The sequence below is a fragment of the Panthera uncia genome (genome assembly GCF_023721935.1).
Source record: "Panthera uncia isolate 11264 chromosome E2 unlocalized genomic scaffold, Puncia_PCG_1.0 HiC_scaffold_19, whole genome shotgun sequence".
NCBI classification, from domain to species: domain Eukaryota; kingdom Metazoa; phylum Chordata; class Mammalia; order Carnivora; family Felidae; genus Panthera; species Panthera uncia.
Window position 1 is genome coordinate 14,537,508 of NW_026057588.1, and position 18,295 is coordinate 14,555,802.

Sequence of the window (18,295 nt, forward strand, 5' to 3'; positions counted from 1 at the left end):
AAAAAAAAAAAAAAAAAAAAAAAAAAGCTTCATTTCAGGAGAATCCTGAAAGATCGGAAAGGCTGGCTTGCCTGTATTTCCTGCATGACAACAGTGGGCTGGAGCTGAGCAGGAGCTGCCCTTTGCCTCAGCCCTGCCCGGCTCCTGTAGCTGCCTGGGTTCTCTGCACGATGCTGTGTTGTCTCCTCAAATTGTCCCCCCAGCACTGATGAACCTAATGATGCAGGAAGCCCATGTCTCCCTCATGTTAACACCTTCTAAACGTCAATAGCTCCACCTTCAGAGGGGATCCAGAACCTGCCTGCTTAGTCCCGCACTCATGGGCTCCCAACCTGGATGTGTCCATCATCCTCTCCTGCTTGGATTACTACAGCAGCCTCCTCCCTGGCTTCCCTGCTTCCCCCTCCCCCAGCATCTGTCCCCCAGGAGGAGGCTGTGAACACCTGAGTCACTTCAGGGCCTTCTCTGCTCCTCAGAACTCTCTCGTGGCTCCATCTCACTCAGGGCAAAGACAGTGAGAGTCCTCGTCATGACTCACAAAGTCCCACACTGTGTGCCTCGTCACCTCTCTCCCTCAGCTCCTGCCACACTCTCTCAGCCACTCTGTCCCAGCAACACTGGCCTCCTCCCTCCTCCTTTAGTGTTTCAGGACTATTGAACTTGCTCTTCCCTGTGGAGGAACACTGTCCCCAAGCTCCACACAGCTCCTTCCTTCAGCTCTGTACTCAACTATCTAGGAGGTCCTCCCAAACCATTCCCTATTGCAAGCGAAGCCTCTGACCTTGACACGATTTCCCTCTCCCTTACTTTATGTTTCTCCATAGCACTTGCCACCCTATGCTGCCTTATATATTTTGCACATTAATCAAGTTTTGTTTTTTGTCTTGCTCCTCCCCCCCCCCCCCATGTGGGTGGGCGCACATAGGGAATGCATGAGCGGCGGGGGTCCCGGGGACAAGCCGCTGCCACCCGCCTGCCCCCGGTCACCTCGACCCACGAAGTGGTCCTGGTAGTAGCGGGCGCCCAGGTCCACGTGCTCGATGCTGTACTGCCGCGGGCGGCTCTGCGTCCTCTGCTGCTCCTTGGGCACCTCCAGCACCGAGATGCTGGCGTTGGTGCGGTGCGCGCTGAGGGCGGGCTCGGCGGGGCGGCCCTCGCCGCCGCTGCCGCCCGGGGAGCCCACGGCCACCCGCGAGAAGCTCACGTTGCGCTCGCACTCGCCGCCGATCTCGTTGCGGAAGTGCGGGCAGCTGAGCAGCAGGTCGTTGCTGTTGTCGTCGCCCAGGTCCTGCTCCAGGTTCTCCTTGCAGTTCAGGTCCTCCGTGCTGGGGAAGGCGGCGTCCAGGCCGCCCAGGCCGTGGGCCCGCGACGCCGAGAGGGCGGCCGTGGCGGAGGCGGCCGAGGCGCCCGTGGTGGTGTTGCGCCGCTGCGCCGTGGCCACCCTGTTGGCGGCCGCCTCGTTGAGGTCGAACAGCATGCTCTGCACGTCAAAGTGGGCGAAGCTCTTCTGGCAGACCCACGGGCGGCCGGCCTCCGGGGGGCTCCGGCCCTCCTCAGCCTCCCCCGGGGCCCGGCCGGCCTCGCCGTCCGTCTTCCCGCTCCTCAGCTTCCGGAAGATGGACGAGTCGGCCGCGTCCCCGCCGCCCAGGCCGCGCGCGGGCTTCTTGCGGGCCTTCTCTTTCTCCTTGGCGGGCTGGAGCACCAGGAGGCTGTCCTTGGCGGGCTGCCCGTTGCGGGGGTCCCCCTTGGCTCCGCCGCCGCCCCCCGGGACGTGGGGTCCCGGATCAGCCTGGAGCAGCTCACTGAGGGGCTGGGGGCCCGCGGCCTCCGGCTGTTCGCTGCGGAACTCGTTGAGAATGTCGAAGAAGCTCTGCTCCGGCACGCCCTGCACATCGATGGAGGACGTGCTGCCGTACTCGCGGAAGAGGGGCAGGGCCCCTGTGTGCCGGGGTCCCCGCGGCTCCCCCGTGTCCTCCGCGTCACACTCGCTGAGGGTGATCTCGCTGCTGCTGCGGTGCCGCAGGGGGAGGAAGGCCCTGCCGGGGGACCGGGGCCACCCGTCCTGGAATTCCACATCTTTGGACCTTCTCCTGGAGAGTCTGTGGAAGGCTTTGGGCACTGAGGAAGCCGGGGTGCTGACAGGAGGCTGTCCGTTCTGTACGCTCCTCATGGAATGGGCCACCTTTGTGGCCTTCGTGCCGTCTGCGTCCTGTGAGGGGCTTGGGTTGTTCTGCTCTCTCAGGGCGTCCCGCTTGGGCGGCCAGTCGGCCACTCTTGCGCGCACACCCATCTTGGGCACTGCAGGGGTGGTGGGACTGGGGCGGGTGGTGGCGCCGACTGGGCTGTCACCAATGGGCTGCGGCATGCCCCCGTTCTGGACCCAGAATCCCATGGGAGCATAGTCCCCTGCGTGTGGCCCGGGGAGGACATCGGCCCCCCTGGCCCCACAACTGGCTGCCAGATCCACACCATCACTGGGAATGGGCCGATAGGTGGTCATAGTCCACGGGCACTGGAGTGCTACTGGCTCCCGTGAGCTGCCGAGTAACTTTATGGGGTCCCCTGGCCCTCAGCCATTGTTCAGGGCCGCCAGTCCCAGGATGAAGGATGCTGGCCCTTGAAGCCTGACCGGAAGGTTGTGAGCCTGTGGAGTCCAGTTCTCCACCATCGCTGTGGACAACCGAGCCGGGACAACCTCAGGAGGCAGGTGCTGTCCTAGGGTCTCCAGACTGGGCGGCTCAGCAGGATAGAGCAAGCAGTAGATGTGGGCGAGGGCCAGCAGGCTGCTGGGCTGTCTTCCCTGCCATGCTGAAAAAGGAGAGAAGGCAAAGGTGAGATGTGATGTTACTGTTCCCAGAGAAACTTTTTGTGTGACAGCTTTATACTCATTTAAAACATTTTTTATTAGAGAAAATTTCAAACATACCCAAAGCAGGGGTGCCTGAGTGGCTCAGTCAGTTAAGAGTCCGTCTCTTGATTTTGACTCAGGTCAAGATCTCACAGTTTGTGAGTTTGAGCCCCACACTGGGCTCTGCACTGACAGTGCAGAGTCTGCTTGAGATTCTCTGTCTGCTCCTCCCCAACTTGTGCACACACACTCTCTCTCAAAATAAATAAACAAAATATTTTAAAAAACATACCCAAAGCAGAATAGTGTATTTATTGAGCACCCGACAAGCTTTAACAACCATTAACTATTCGCCATTTCCGTTTCATCTACCCATCCACTCCTACACTTTTTTTTTTTTTTTGACAGAATATTTTAGAGTATGTCCCAGGTATCAGCTCATTTCACCTATAAATACTTAAGCTTATATTATCTAGCAGTCAAGGCCTTTATTTTATTTTTTTTAAGGTTTATTTATTTTGAGAGAGAGAGAGAGAGAGAGCGAGCACACACACTTGCTTGCAAGCCAGGGAGGGTCAAAGAGAGAGGGAGAGAGAATCCCAAGCAGGATCCACTCTGTCAGTGCAGAGCCCAATGTGGGGCTTGATCTCACCATGGTATCATAACCTGAGCCAAAATCAAGAACTAGATGCTTAACCAACTGAGCCACTCCTAGTAGTTAAGCCTTTAAAAAATTAACCAAAAATACTCTCATCACACCCATCTAGATTAACAAGAATTCTTCAATATCATGTAATACCTCATATCTGTATTACATTTCCCCCGGTGTCTCAAAGGTTTCTTTTAGAGTTGGTTTGCTCAAATCGGGATTCAAACAAGATCCCTACTCTAATTTGGCAGATAATATTTCTTAAGTCTCTTCTATTCTTTACTGTCCCCCTCCCCCCCATCACCTTTATTTTGATGCTATTTACTTGTGGAAGGAATGAGGTCATGCAACCCGTGGAGTTCCCCACTTTCAGAATCTGGCTGGCTGACTTGTCCATTGTGGTGTCATTAAACACATTCCGCCACCCCCTGTGAGTACTGCAGGTAAAGGCTGGACTATTGTCTATCTGTCCTGCAATCTGCCTGACCAGCCACCCCACCAAAAAAGGAAGTAAAAATGACAGATGAGTCACCATGAGCACTGGTAGGTTTGGGACAGGGGATGGCTCTGGAACTCTGTGATTAATAGATACCATGAACATCAGCTTCTGTCGCTTCTTGGCTGAGATCTCCCCAGTGGCTCCTTACTGAATTAGAATAAAATCTAAATTCATCTGCTCGCCCACAAGCCCCTCAGGCTCTGGTCCCTGCCAGTCTCCTGATGCCTCTCCCCATCCCTGACTTAGATCCCATCACACTGGCCTTCTTTTCTGTCCTGTTGACATATCGAACCCCACCCAGGATATCTGGATATCCTTCCTTGGTTCTTAACCAGGCTGGCTCCCTTGTATTATGTCAACTCTCCAATGAAGCCTTCCTTATGAAGGGAAGCCTACCAATGACTAACGGTGCTTTCCGAGGAAGGAGAAGGCTGTGTACGTGTGTGCGTGTGTGTGTGTAGGGGGCATTTCCTAACCCATGTCCTTAGGTATGGAGTGAGCTGGCAGAGAGAGACCCAGGGGGAAGCATGAAGCAGATTATTCATGGAGCAAAACAGGGAGGCAAGCCTGTAGCACCTGAGAAAGTGAGAACCAGAAGGGGGTGGGGGAGGAGTCGGGAGCAAGAGTTTACCCGTCTTCCTAGCTCCCAAGAGAGCATTCCTGAAGATGTAGCAGGGAGGCACACAGGGGAGGGGGCAGAGAAGGGGGAAGGAAGTGGAAAGCCCCCAGAGTCGGGTTGGTTAGGGGAGACAGGAGCAAGGCCAGGTGAGCCTGGGTGAGCTGGAGAGCAGAGATATCTTCTAAAGAAGCAGGTGGGCCTCAGCTCTGGGGACCAAGCTTTGCAGGAATGTGGATGCCAGATCACTGGATTTTTAATTTTTTTTTAATGTTTACTTATTTTTGAGTGGGGGGGGAAGGAGGGAGGGTAAGAGAGAGTGAAGGAGACACAGAATCTGAAACAGGCTCTAGGCTCCGAGCTATCAGCACAGAGCCCAATGCGACATTGGGCTTGAACTTGGGAATGGCGAGATCATGACCTGAGCCTAAGAGCATTGGATGCTTAGCTGACTGAGCCACCCAGGATCTTTAAATCCAGAAACTAGAAATCTTGAATTGTATGCAACTTCTCTCAGTTTGAAAACAAAAATAGCAGCAACAACAACGAACTACCATGCAGAGAAGATCTCTAAGAGGATGTTCAAGAAACTGCTAACATTGGTTGCCTCTGGGAAGGGGAATTAGACCTCTTTTCCCCCACTCCAAGCCCCCTCTCTGGGTTGGCCGGAGGCACTTTTTTTTTTTTTTAAGATTATTTATCTTGAGAGAGAGTGCCTGAAAGCAGGGGAAGGGCAGAGAGAGAGAGAGAGAGAGAGAGAGAGAGAGAGAGAGTCAGTCCCAAGCAGACTCTGCACTGTCAGTGTAGAACCCAATGTGGGGCTTGAACTCCTGAACTACGAGATTATGACCTGAGCTGAAATCAAGAGCCGGATGCTTAACCTACTGACCCAGGTGCCCCTGGCCAGGGGCACTCCTTATGCTTGGCAGTGCAGTCTCACCTCTGGGTCAGCCTGGGAAAGCCTGGCAGATTAGCCCTTTGAGGCCACGTTTGGGTTGGCTGGGAAAACCAGTGGCCCAGACGTGACCCCGACCTGCTTATGCAAGCACCTCCTGACAGATGGGCTTTGCTGATGGCATTTTGTTTCCAGCTCAGTCAGAAACCCCCAATCTGTTTTGCTCCCTCCTGTGAAAACACACAGATGTTCCTGAGGCCCTGGTGTCTTTCCACAGATTCCCTTCCCGGAGCAGGTGTAGCCAAGTCTCCTGGTGATGCTCGGAAGGCTGAGTGATACCCACAGCCTCTCTGGGATTCAGGGACTGGTGCACAATGGTCCCTTTCCAGCTGCCTGCTGTCAGGCTCCCCCCTCCTAAAAGCATGCCCATCTTTCTGATGGGGAACCCCCCATAATGAAGGTCAGACTGCCTGGGTTCGGGTCCTGGTATGCCATGGACTGGTTACTGAAACTGTGATTCAATTTCAATCTGGAGAGAGTGGGGAGAATACCACCTATCTCATGGCCACTACTATCACTATGGTTCCTCCCTTCATATATCTTCTCCCCTCTCCCCACGCCCCCAATTACTGAAGCACAGCCAGGGGCAGGCTCAGCGGCTGAGTGTTCTCTTCTGCGCCTGTCTGTACAAGTTTCTTCTCTCCAGTATTCCTTGGTTCCTGCCTGTTTTCTATGCCCGCTCCTCTTGGCCTCCTGGTGGTCCGTAAGCCCCTGATAAATTCTGCTTCTGCCCAAGACTGTCAAACGTGGCTTCTGCTGCTGGCATAGGAGGACCTTGACTAATACCCACTGCTGTGTACAAGGAAAGCAGCTGGGGACGGTGGATGGGGAAAAATGGGAGACGGCAGCATGACGAGAAGCAAGTGGCAGTGGGAGAGTCAGGTGGGGATGCATTTGGCTGCAAGTAACAGAATACCATCCAATGGTGGCTCGGGCAATGAAGGTATTTCATTATCTTATGTAACAAGCAGACCAGGTATGGCGGCTCCACTCTTGGTACACTGCAATGGCATTAGGCACTTTTTTCCCCTCTGCCCCATCATCCCCTGCTCCCCTCAGCGTGCTGCTGGCTTACATCTTTGGCTTTCTACCTCAGAGTGGCAAGCTGGCAGCCATAGCCCCCCTTCTCACCGAACCATGCGCAAGGGGGAAAGCAAGGGATGAGATGAGACTGTTCTTACTTCTTACCCATCTGACCCTCATCAGGAAGGAGAATGTTTGCCGGAACATCCCCCCTACCTCAAAAGACTTTCTTTTATGTCTAATTGGCCAGAATGTGGTCACATATGGCCATTCTAGGAGCAAGGAAAGCTGGGAAAGCCAAGAATCTGGGGTCATTCTGATTGCCCATGGGCCAATGAGGACTTCCGTCTGGGGCTGGCCACACTGGCTCCCTAAAAATGTCATGGTCTGTTAGAAGAGCAGGCACCTAATAGTGTGCCTGTGTAAATGCTCCCAGACTGTCACCTGTGAAGAAGCTGGGGAAGTCTGAGCTGAGAGGGTGCTCCCTTATCAGGCCCCCAAAACTTGGATGCTGAAACAGCAGACAAGTGGCCTCAATGTTCTGGCTCTGAAGGGCCTTGCTCTTCTGTGAAGGAGTCAGGATGTCTGCAGAACCTCCCAGGGCAGAGCAGAAGGGAAAAACACAAGCTTTCCAGTGGCAGACACTTGTGGTTTGCTTCCTCTGCTGTTTTCCAAAAACAGCCCAGATTTCCCTTTGGGAACCTGCGTTCTCTGACTCCCACCCAGTGGGCTAGAGGAGGAAATCCTTCTTGACCATGTAACCTGATCAAAACCAGTGAGACCCAGTGACATGGGTGCCAAGAGTCCTAGGGCTGAAGGCTGTGCTTTACCCTCTTACCCGGAGTTAGGATATGAGGGATGGAATCACTGCAGCTATCTTGTGACCATGAGGGAAGAAGGAAGAACCGTTTGTGAAAGGGGTTGAAAGTTACGGGGTGGATGTGGGAGCTGTAGTCATCATTTTCGTCTGAGTCAAGCTGGACCCAAAGCTACCACAATTGTACTTCCCACCATTGGATGTTTTAGTTACATAACCAAACAACATCTATAACAGCAGCTACCATGAATGTGATCCTTCTAGAGTCCAGGTCCTTCTCTAAGCACTATACATTTGTTATCTCTCTTAATTCCACAACTCTATGAAGTAGATATTATCTCTGTCTTAACATAAGGAAGCTGAAGTGAACAGATCAAGTAATGTGCCCAAGACCAGGTGGCCACAAGGTGGCAGAGTTGGGACTAATCCGGCAGCTTCGTTCCTCAAATCAGGCAGTCCTGAGTTCAAGCAGGAGCCCCGCGGGTTGCCCAGTGGGCAAAGTCCTGGACCTCTAATTCTCCTTCTCCTCACTGGTGACACAGGGCAAAATAACTCCAGATCCAACTGCTCCTCTGAGTTCCAGACTCGGGTAGCCACTGCTTACTTGACATCACCACATATATATTTCACATGCACTGCAAACTGCAAACTGCACATTCCCAACCTGAACCCTTGACCTCTCCCCATCCACAAAGCCCGTTCCTTCTCAGAATAGTCAGGGTGGGCTAAGTTATGGCCTAGGAACAGAGAACCCCATGTACTAGGGGCTTACCCGACAGAGGTTTGCTTCTTGCTCATACTGCATGTCTACCAGGGGCGGGCCAAGGGCCTTCTCATGTCAGCTCTACTCCCAGGTGACAGAGCAGCGCTTACATGAGACCTGGCCAATTTCACGGGTAAGGGACATGGCCGAACTATGCGACAGTTCCTGCTCAGGAATGACACGTATCACTGCTCTCACATCTGACTGGCCAAATCAAGTCATACATCGAAGACTGGTGTTGACAGAGTGGTATGCCACAATATCTGTCAGAATAGGAATAGCAGAAGCTACTGGCTTCTTCCACATCTCAGGGAAAGGCACTTCCTTCCATCCAAGGACTCCAGCTGGAAACTCCCTTCACATATCCAATCCATTACCCCACATCCTGCTGACTCTCCCATGGGAGCTCTCCCATGCCAGTCTGAGCTGGGTGACTACATACCATAGCCTCCCCATTACCTCTCCTTCTGCTCCTGGTCCTGTAAGTGCCCTTTGCCATGCAGCGGGCAGAGCAATCTTAGGATTCATATTCACATTTGAATCTTAGTATAAATTCAAATCTTAGGAGAAAATTCAAAATCCTCACCTCAGCCCTCAAGGCTCCTTTCCTCTTCTCCTTGCTTTGGGGGTCCCAGCCACAATGTCCTTCTTTCAGTTCCACATGCCTACGGCTTATCCGCCCTGTTGCCTCAGGGCCTTTGTACCTGTCATCCACGTTGCCCTTTCCCTTACCTAGATAGTTCTTTCTCAAGATTCAGGACAAATGTCACTTTCTCCACATGACTTTTCTTCCTCATGAGCCTTGTTCAATCCCCAACCTGAGTACTCAGAGCACTCTTTTTTTTTTTTTTTTAAATGTTTATTTTTGAGAGAGACAGAGGGTGAGCAGTGGAGGGGCAGAGAGAGAGAGAGGGAGACACAGAATCAGAAGCAGGCTCCAGGCTCCGAGCTGTCAGCACAGAGCCTGATGCGGGGCTCAAACCCACAAACTGCAAGATCATGACCTGAGCTGAAGTCAGATGCTTAACCGACTGAGCCACCCAGGTGCCCCGTGCTCAGAGCACTCTTACAGAGCATTTCTCTTTGGGGTTACCTGCCTCAGTGTATGTACATCATTTACCATGTAATTAACTGGCCGCCATACGTAAGGTTTGTGAGGCACTGAAATGTGAGAATCTTTATTATTGCATGCCTCTCCCCCACAGGCCTGACATACAGTAGGTCATTAACAAATACCTGCTAAATAAATGAGTGGATGGATGACAACCTCAGACCAGGAGGAGCGCTAGCTCAGTGAGGGTCTGTGACCTGAAGGAGGGTAGGTGGTGCTTGCTTGGTGACCTAGCGTGTCTGCCCCTGGGAAGAAGCGTGTTCAGGAAGCTGAAAGTAATGTGTGGAGTGTGTGTACGTGCAAGCGTGTGTGTGTGTGTGTGTGTGTGTGTGTGTGTGTGTGTGTGTACACTGCCCCCGCACAGGCCTTTGGATGGGGGAGCAGGTAGGTATCCAAGGTCTCCTTCCTAAGCAGACCTCTGCGTCCAAGGGTGCCCCCATCTGCTCCAGGGATTACCTCTTCAAGGAAATGTGATCCAGTCACTGCAATGGGGACTTAGTGAGACCTAAGAGCTCTGGACACTTCAGGGTTGTGGCACCAAGTCTGAGGACTACTCTCAGAGGCTCAGGGGGAATGATGACTCCACTGCATGCGCCTGGCAATTCAGCAGTTTCTGGGCAGGTACAAGTCGTTCATTCGTCCAGTAAGAACTAGTCCTTACAGCTTATTCATTCATACGACCAACACCTATCACATTCTTCCAAATCACTTAGCCCAAGAAGTTCACTGAGTCAAAAGAGAAAAAGCACTAAAAACTTATTCTTTTATTGAACACTGACCAGGCATGTATAACTCATTCATTCATTTCACAAACACCAAGCACCAAAGATGCATTCATTTATTCACCAGACTTCTCAAGCACCTACTATGTGCTATTGTTGTAGGTGCTGAAGAAAATACAACCCTGAGCAGGACCACACCTCTCCCTCATGGACTTACTCCCAGGAGAGGGAAGCCAGAGAAGTAAGTAAACCAAGAGAGAAAACAAGGTAACTTCAAAGGGTGGTCAGCAGTTTAAAGGAACACAATGTTGTGACAGGGTGGGGCTGGGGGCTGCTCCCAATGGGAGGGCTCATTGTGGGGTGCCAGGTGATAGGAAGAGAGGACGCCTGCCGTGCACCAGGCATGCCGATGGATGAGGCTGACACGCACGGGCAGGAAAGCTGGGAGTGGCCAGCGTACGAGGCCCCGTGGGCTTGTCCAAGGCAGGCGGGAGTGCTCATCCCCACTGTCCATTAGAGGCACCAGGGGAGCTTTGTAAAAGTATAGGTGTTCACAATCCACCCCCGGAGAGTCTGAATCAGCTGCTCTGGGGTGGGGACCAGGCCTGAGAGAGAGCCTTTTAAAAGCTCTGCAGCTGACTCTAATATGCAGCCAGGGCTGAGGACAGGGGAAGGAAGAGAGCAAAGAAATGAGGGCCTGACACCAAGCCCTGATCTGCTGCAAATGCAGGGGACAAGCAGGGGAGCAGGTGTCCCGCAGGCCCCAACAGTGGGGGTGGTTTGGGGAGGGGCAGGTGGTCCGCAGCGCTGGATGCTGAGGGGGTCACGTATGATGATGATTATCGGTCTGAAGGGCACTGGTGACCACTGCGGGAGGTATTTCGGGGGACTGCTCCTCTGGGAAGCCTTGTCCACACCCTTGTCCCTCAGTGCTGTTGACCTACCCTTTTTGTTTTTTTTTTTTACCTACCTTCCTTCCTACCATTCCCTAGACACAATCCTCCCCATCCTCCCTTTGGTGAGTTCCCAGGGGTCTGCACACCCCCTGGACTATCGGAGTTAGCCCACTGGAGTTTGAAGCCTCTGAGTACCTTTGGTCCCCCTTGGGACTCTGAGCAGCTCTGAGTCTGCAGTGGGATAGGGTCTACTATGTGCGTTCTTGCACAGGCAGGGTAGGGGGTGATGATGTGGTGATGACAGTAGTAACAGCAAGGCTAACACACACTCGGCGTGTATTAACAGGTGTTGTGATAACTTCACAAAGCAGGGACTTCTAGCAGGACCAGTTTAGAGAAGAGGCAAAGGTCCTGTGGCACACCGCTGGTAGGCAGGCAGGACAGCGAGGCCCCAAACCTTGTCAGTGTGGCTCCCACACCTTTGCCCCCAGCGCGCTAAAAGACGTGGCAGCCCAAATGAGCGTGTTGTGTGGATACACAAATGATGCGAGTTATCTTCAAAATCAATTCATAAGGACAAAAACTCTAGAAAGTCAGCAACAGCTCAGCAGATTTCAGGTTAAGAATCTGTTTTCTCTCTCCATGTCTTCCTCCACTTTATTGGAAACCCGAGCATACACAGGCCCACTGTGGAGCTTCCCCCAGGAAACAAAACGGATGGGATGGAACTTCCACTTCCGGACATCTCATTAGGAAGCCCTGAGGCAGAGACTGCGCCATCAGCCCCAAAACAGGAGAGCAACACCGCCCCCCTCCACGGCCCCAGGTACTACTCTGATCTGTTTTTTACTCTCAGTGTTTCTGACCCCAGATGTGTGGGTCTTCCACACCAAGCAACTCTCCAGTTCTCTGCAGACCCCAATGAGGGTCCTACAATTTAATTTAATCCCAACACTATCTAGAGTTAGCACAGACCCCACAGGCTCAGTTCCGCCAGACTGTCCCCCCCACCTCAGATGCTAATCACCAGTGGGGGGGGGGGACGTCCCCAGGTTACCCACATGTCTACCTGACTTGATTACAAATTGGGGTTCCCACAACTCCCTCCTCAGGTTCTGCTGTAACAGCTCACAGAACTGAGAGAAATACTTTACTTACTATTACTGGTTTATTATAAACGATAGAAGTAAACAGTCACATGGAGGGATGTTCAAGAAGTCCAGAAGGGTCTCGAGCACAGGAGCTTCTGTTGCCATGGAATTTGGGGTGCACCACCCTCCCAGCGTGTGGATGCGCTCATCAACCTAGAAGCTCTCTGAACTCTGTTTAGGGTTTTACGGAGGCCGCACAGTGTGGGCGTGATTGATTAAATCACTGGCCATCGGGAACTGATGCAATCTCCAGCCCCTCCCCTCTCCCCAGAGGTCAGGGGGGTGGGGCTGAAAGTTTCAAGCCTCAAATCACAGGACTGGTTTCCCTGGCAACCAGCCCCCATCCAGAAGCTATCTAGGAGGCCACAGAATCACCTCATTAGCATAAACTCAGGTATGGTTGAAAGGGTCTTATTCTAAAGAACAAAAGAGGCCCCTATCACCCAAACCACTCAGAAAATTCCAAGGGTTTTAGAAGCTCTTGGGGCCAGGAACTGGGGACAGAAGACCAAACAGGTATTTTTTATTCACGCCATAAAAACTTGCACTTTCCTATTTAAGGTCAAAGAACCCAGAGCATGCTCTCTCTTTAAATCTTACAGTCATTATACTCAAACTGGATGGGGTCCCAGGAGTCCGAGTTCCTGAGAAGCCTGTTCTCTTTGATGTGTGTAAATCAAATGATTCTTCCCCTTCTTTGGGGGGAATAAGGGGATAAATTGTAATTATGTGCTTAAGTTTTAGGTGTGCACACTATTTTATTTATTTAAAAAAAAATTTTTTTTAATGTTTATTTAGTTTTGGGAGAGGGAGAGACGAAGTGTGAGCATGGGAGGGGCAGAGAGAGAGGGAGACACAGAATCCGAAGCGGACTCCAGACCCCAAGCTGTCAGCACAGAGCCTGATGCGGGGCTTGAACTCACAAACAGCGAAATCATGACCTGAGCTGAAGTGGGACACTTAACTGACTGAGCCACCCAGACGCCCCAACACACTATTTTATTTTAAACTAACAATTCCATTTCTAGGAATCTGTCCCTCAGATATTCCCACCAGTGCATGCCAGAAGCCACACCGCCACACTGCCATAATATGCAAGAGGTGGGAGCAGCCTAAAAGCCCAGCGGCAGAGGATGGGTTAAATGCATTTGAGTACCCCAACTCCAGGGACACAATGCAGCTGTAGGAAACAGTGAGGCAGAGGTAGCGCCAGGTGTCCTGCGTGCAAGATGCCCACATGCCGGGAAGTGAATGGGTACAGCTCATACTTAGAGGAGTGCTCGCTGTGTACCAGGCTAAGCGCTTTACACACATGAACTCATTTAATCCTCATGAAACCCTTTGAGGGAGAGGCTGTCACCATTCTCATTAAAAAAATTTTTTAATGTTTACTTATTTTTGAGGGGGGGGGGGAGAGTGCAAGTGGGGGAGGGGCAGAGTAAGAGGGAGACACAGAATGTGAAGCAGGCTCCAGGTACTGAGCTGTCAGCACAGAGCCCAAAGCATGGCTTGAACCCACAAACCACAAGATCATGACCTGAGCTGAAGTCGGACGCTTAACAGACTGAGCCACCCAAGCGCCCCACAGCATCCTCATTCTAAAGCCAATGCAACTGGGACGCCTGGGCGGCTCAGTCAGTTAAGCATCCTTTGGCTCAGGTCATGATCTCACAGTTCCTGGGTTCCAGCCCCGCGTCAGGCTCTGTGCTGACAGCTCAGAGCCTGGAGCCTGCTTTGGATTCTGTGTCTCCCTCTGTCTCTGCCCCTCCCCTGCTTGCACCTATCTCTCTCTGTCTTTCAAAAACAAATAAATGTTAAAAAAAATTTTTTTTTTTAAAAAGCCAATGCAACTGAGTCCAGAGAGATTGAGTAACCTGCCCAAGTCACTCAGCAGGAAAGCAGTGTCACTGGGATTTGAACCCAGGCAATCTAGCTTCAGAGTTTCTTCTCTATGGTGCACTTGGTGGAGGGAAAGAGGCAAATTGCAGAATAAAACCAAACAAAATAATGGAGCTTAAATAAAAGATTTCATTAGAGAGAGAGAACATAAATGTCTATAAAGGAAAGGGCCTAGGAGGGCACCCACCAAACTGTTAACAGTGGTTACTTCTAAGGACTAAAACCTGAGTGGAGATAAAAGGACAACTTTAAAAAAAATTCTGCATGTCTGTGCTTGAATTTGTACAAGCCCGTAAGTTCAAGGCCCTCTTCAGGCTCCCCTATGAGGCCCTGCCCCGAATCCACATTCCGCAGAGAGGAGCCCTGTGAATAGGTTTGCATGCTTTCTTCCAGACCCTTCTCTCTGTGTCTACATGGAAATGCTCACAACTGCACAGGGTAGGGGCGTCTCAGGCTTTAAGTTTTCACTTTTGGAAGTGAGCATGTGAGGAGAATCATGGGCAGGGGGACGCCACGCCCTGAAAAGCCCAGACTCACCTCCACAGGTGAGCCTTGCATCGGCCCCACACCGACCTTGCCCCTAGGGCTCGTGGAGTCTGAAAACTCCCAGTGGAGATTCCTCCTTGGCCTGGCAAGCTGCTTGTATCCGGACCCACCGAGGGAAGGAAGGGGCACCCCATCTTGTATCCACATGCCCCTCGGTGAAACAGAGGCTGTACTTAAATCCTTAAACTACAATGTCGCCTTCTTTTAGTTTGCTAACTAGTATGGCTGAAGTGATGTAGGTTGAATGCTTGTATAATTACATGCTTACATAGAGAGATGAATTAAAAAAAAATAAACAGCCTTCAGAGTTGCTTTTCTTACTTATTATCAGATCCTGGAGATTTCCTGATATGGCGGCTGTAGCTCAGTGGTTGGAAGCAAAGAATACTCACGTTCAATTCCCAGCTCTGCCACTTAATTACCTAGACCTTGGGCATGTCACTTAGCCTCTCTACATCTCAGTTTTCCCATTTGTAAAATGGAGATAATAATAGGACTTAACTCTTAGGGATGTTATGAGTTAATGAACGTAGAGACAGAATATCCCTGGCACACGGGGACATACGAGTATTAGCTGTTAAAATTTTACTTGTATAACAATAAAAAGAAAATCTCAGGCAAACAAATAGAACCAAATGTGGCCTTGGCAGGAGCCCTGGTTGCTCTGGGCTCAGGAGCCGGCTGGCCCGGGGTGGCCTGTCTTGAGCAAGAAGCTGGGCAAGCCCCTCCTTCCTGGGGGGCCCACAGCCAGGCCCATGGGAGGCGCCCCTTCTGAGTCCCTGTGGGGTCGGGTGGGTTAGGCGAGGGTGTTGCCACCTCCCCCAAAGTGCATGTGGATTAAGCATCTTGTTCCAATTCTGGGCATCGTCCTAGTCACTTCAAATAATGAGACTTTGAAATGCAAAGTGAAAAAAGGATGCCCCCTGGAGCATGGGCACGTGCCAGGCCCACCCAGGAGCAGCAGGCCAAGCGTGTGCACTGGGACGATGCGACAGAGCTGCACTGGCTGGAGGATGGGTGAGGGGCCCGGGGTCGGGGAAGCCCCTTCGGGGGAGACTTAAGCAGGGGGACAATCACTGCTCTGAGCGGCCGGGTGTGCCTACCGGGATCTCACTGGCTCTGGCCAGGCCCATTTTTAAGCCGCATGCACTGGTGTACCTGTGACATTTATTTTGATTCTGAAACTTTCTGGTAAACAGCTGCTGCCTGGAGCCCCAAGAGTCCCCACTATCACTGTGTGGGGTGATGCTTTGGGGTCTGCTCCCACGGCTGCTGTTGGTTGGGGTGGTGGCTAAGTGTTTAGTATGTCCCCCAACGGGCTCACTCCTGTGACCAGGCCGAGCCTCCTTTAGAAGACAGTGTCTTGTCAGCACGGAGCCTGACTTGTGAACTAATCCCAGCTAATTGCCACCGAAGCCTGCTAAGATCACATCTGTTGGGCTTGGAGATTAAATCAATATTTGACAATCTTGATTAAATACAGCCAGGGAATCCTTGTCAGAGAACATCTGTTAAAGCCCTGTTCTTTCCATCCTGCTCTTAGGGGGCTGACAGGGGGCATCTCAGGCTCTGCTTCTCCTCACCTGAGGAGATTTGGTGGGGGTGTGGGGGGGTGGACAGAAACAGAAAGGCTCCCTGTGGTGGGAGGGGAGGGGAGGGGAGGGGAGGGGAGGGGAGGGGAGTGAACCTTGCTAGCCAGGGGGGCACCATCTGCCAGCAATAATCACCTTACCTGCCCCCGACCCTGGGGGCTGCTGAGGGCCAGTCCCCAGCCAGCATGGAGTGCTTGCTGCAGAACACTGAACTCGTCTCCTAATGTCCCACTGAGGCAGTGCTCTCGTCATCTCCGTTTCAAAATCAGGAAGCTGAGCTTTGAGAGGAGACAGTGCTTGGCCAAGGTCACAAAGAGAATGAGAGGAGGAATGGGGGTCTGGACCCCCTGGGTCTGCTGACTCCAGGGTCTGCCCTGTGACCTCTCACAGGACCACTCCGCATGAGAGACCAGTCATCAAAAGAAAGAGCAAAAATGGGCACTTGTGCCACCCGGACCCAGACTGGAGGCCTGCTCCAATGTCAGGTTCCCGAAGCTACGGGTTACAATGGCGGCCCCCCTCAGCCCACAGAGCATCCCAGGGGGAGGGCCCTACGGTTTTCCCCAATTTGCAGAAGGGAACAGTGAGACTCAGAGGGGCAAATTACCTGTTCCAGATCACTCAGTGAGGTTAAAGGCAGAAGTGGGGCTGGAACCAGGTGGGTGACTCTATGGCCACCATAACCACAGTCATCTCTAAAAAGCAGGGACAGAGCTGTGAGCAGGATGGGCCTCAATAAATGCCTGCTCTCCATCCCTGAGTGATTTTCAGACAGAAATCAGGCTCATGCTGGGATCCTGGGAGCAAACCCTGGTCCCAATACTCCACCTTGCTGCACTGCTGGAGGAGCCCGAGATGACCACCCTAAGGTACAAGCCTGGTCCCTCTTAACTCCCTCCCATATTCCAAGTTCCCAGCAATTACCAGAACGGATAGAAACTAAGGAATTGGCTAAGATTATTTAAAAAAAAGAAAAAAAAAAGTCAGGAGGCAGATCCCAAACTGTCTGCTAAGTAAAAGAACCATTGCCAGGGTGCCTGGGTGGCTCAGTTGGTTGAGTGTCCAACTTCGGCTCAGGTCATCATCTCACGGTTTGTGGGTTTGAGCCCCGCATCGGGCTCTGTGCTGATGGCTCATAGCCTGGAGTCTGCTTCAGATTCTGTGTCTCCTTCTCTCTCTGCCCCATCTCCAACCACACTCCTTCTCTCTCTCTCTCTCTCTCTCTCTCTCTCTCTCTCTCTCTCAAAAAAAAAAATAAAAAAAAAAAAAAAAAGAACCACTGCCACGTGTGGCATTGTTAGAGCCCCTAATTTCTCATATTCCAGGAAGGACTTACGCCTGCCCTGTCCAGTCTCACCCCTACCCTGACATGGAATCTTACAAGGAAACTGGCTGCTATAATCAGAGAATCAACCCAGAAGTCCCAAGAAGAATGTATTCAGAAGAAATTCAGAAGAATGGCACACTCCCTCTTACAATTAAAAAAATTAGTATTAAAAATTCTCTATGCTACATATTTTATACCTATATATCCACCGAGGATGATGCAGAGCAAAGATCTGGAAGGCCAACCTCTACCTGTAAGTGGTTACCCCAGGGAGGGGAGTGACAGTGTGTGTGTGTGTGTGTGTGTGTGTGTGTGTGTGTGTGAGATTCTATCATTGACTCCGAAGCTCCAAAACTTCCCAAAGTCACGTGCCTCACCTGTACACCCGCAGACCACCTGTACTATTATTTACTTAAGTTAGTCCTTTCAACCAACTCACTTACTAAAACCTTAATAAGACCAGTGCGGGATTCGTTATATTTTTTCTAATACTCATCAAACAAAATGCACAAATATGAGCATCTGTAAAGCCTGCGTATCAATGGAAGTGAACTCTGGTACCAGAAATGTGCTGACATCAAAGCCAGAATGCAGCTTTGAGACATGACTCTGAGCAAAAGAGGCAGACACAGAACAATGTGCATAATTTACGATTCTGTTTGTATAAAGTTGAAAAACAGGCAAAATGAAACCATGTTACTTATACTCTCATCTGCGAACAAATCTTCAAAAGGCAAGAAATGGTGACATGGAAGTCTGGGAGAGGAGTGGCTTCTGGGGGTGAGAGGGGGTGTTCGATGGAGGGGTACACAGAGGCTTCTGGGCTGCTGGCAAAATTCTTTTTTTTTTTTTTTTTTTTACGTTTATTGACTCTAGAGAGA

General features: G+C 51.6%; 1 protein-coding gene and 1 long non-coding RNA gene across 5 annotated transcripts in view; one reads left to right on the forward strand and one right to left on the reverse strand.

The window, feature by feature from the left end:
* Positions 1 to 18,295, reverse strand: part of SIPA1L3 (signal induced proliferation associated 1 like 3) — a 238,095-nt gene that overhangs the window by 96,875 nt on the left and 122,925 nt on the right. For 3 of the 4 annotated variants that reach the window (XM_049621719.1, XM_049621716.1, XM_049621717.1), the window contains exon 3: positions 988 to 2,808. In XM_049621719.1, the coding sequence (XP_049477676.1) occupies positions 988 to 2,500 (1,513 nt within the window). In that variant the 5' untranslated portion in view covers positions 2,501 to 2,808. Of the gene's footprint in view, positions 1 to 987; positions 2,809 to 3,647; positions 3,829 to 18,295 lie in introns of those variants that run through there. The other variant, XM_049621718.1, reaches the window with a different exon arrangement.
* On the forward strand, positions 3,926 to 17,587 carry LOC125915741 (uncharacterized). The gene is made up of 4 exons (XR_007455731.1): positions 3,926 to 4,040; positions 10,166 to 10,244; positions 11,573 to 11,725; positions 17,413 to 17,587. It is a non-coding gene; the product is annotated as an uncharacterized LOC125915741 (long non-coding RNA).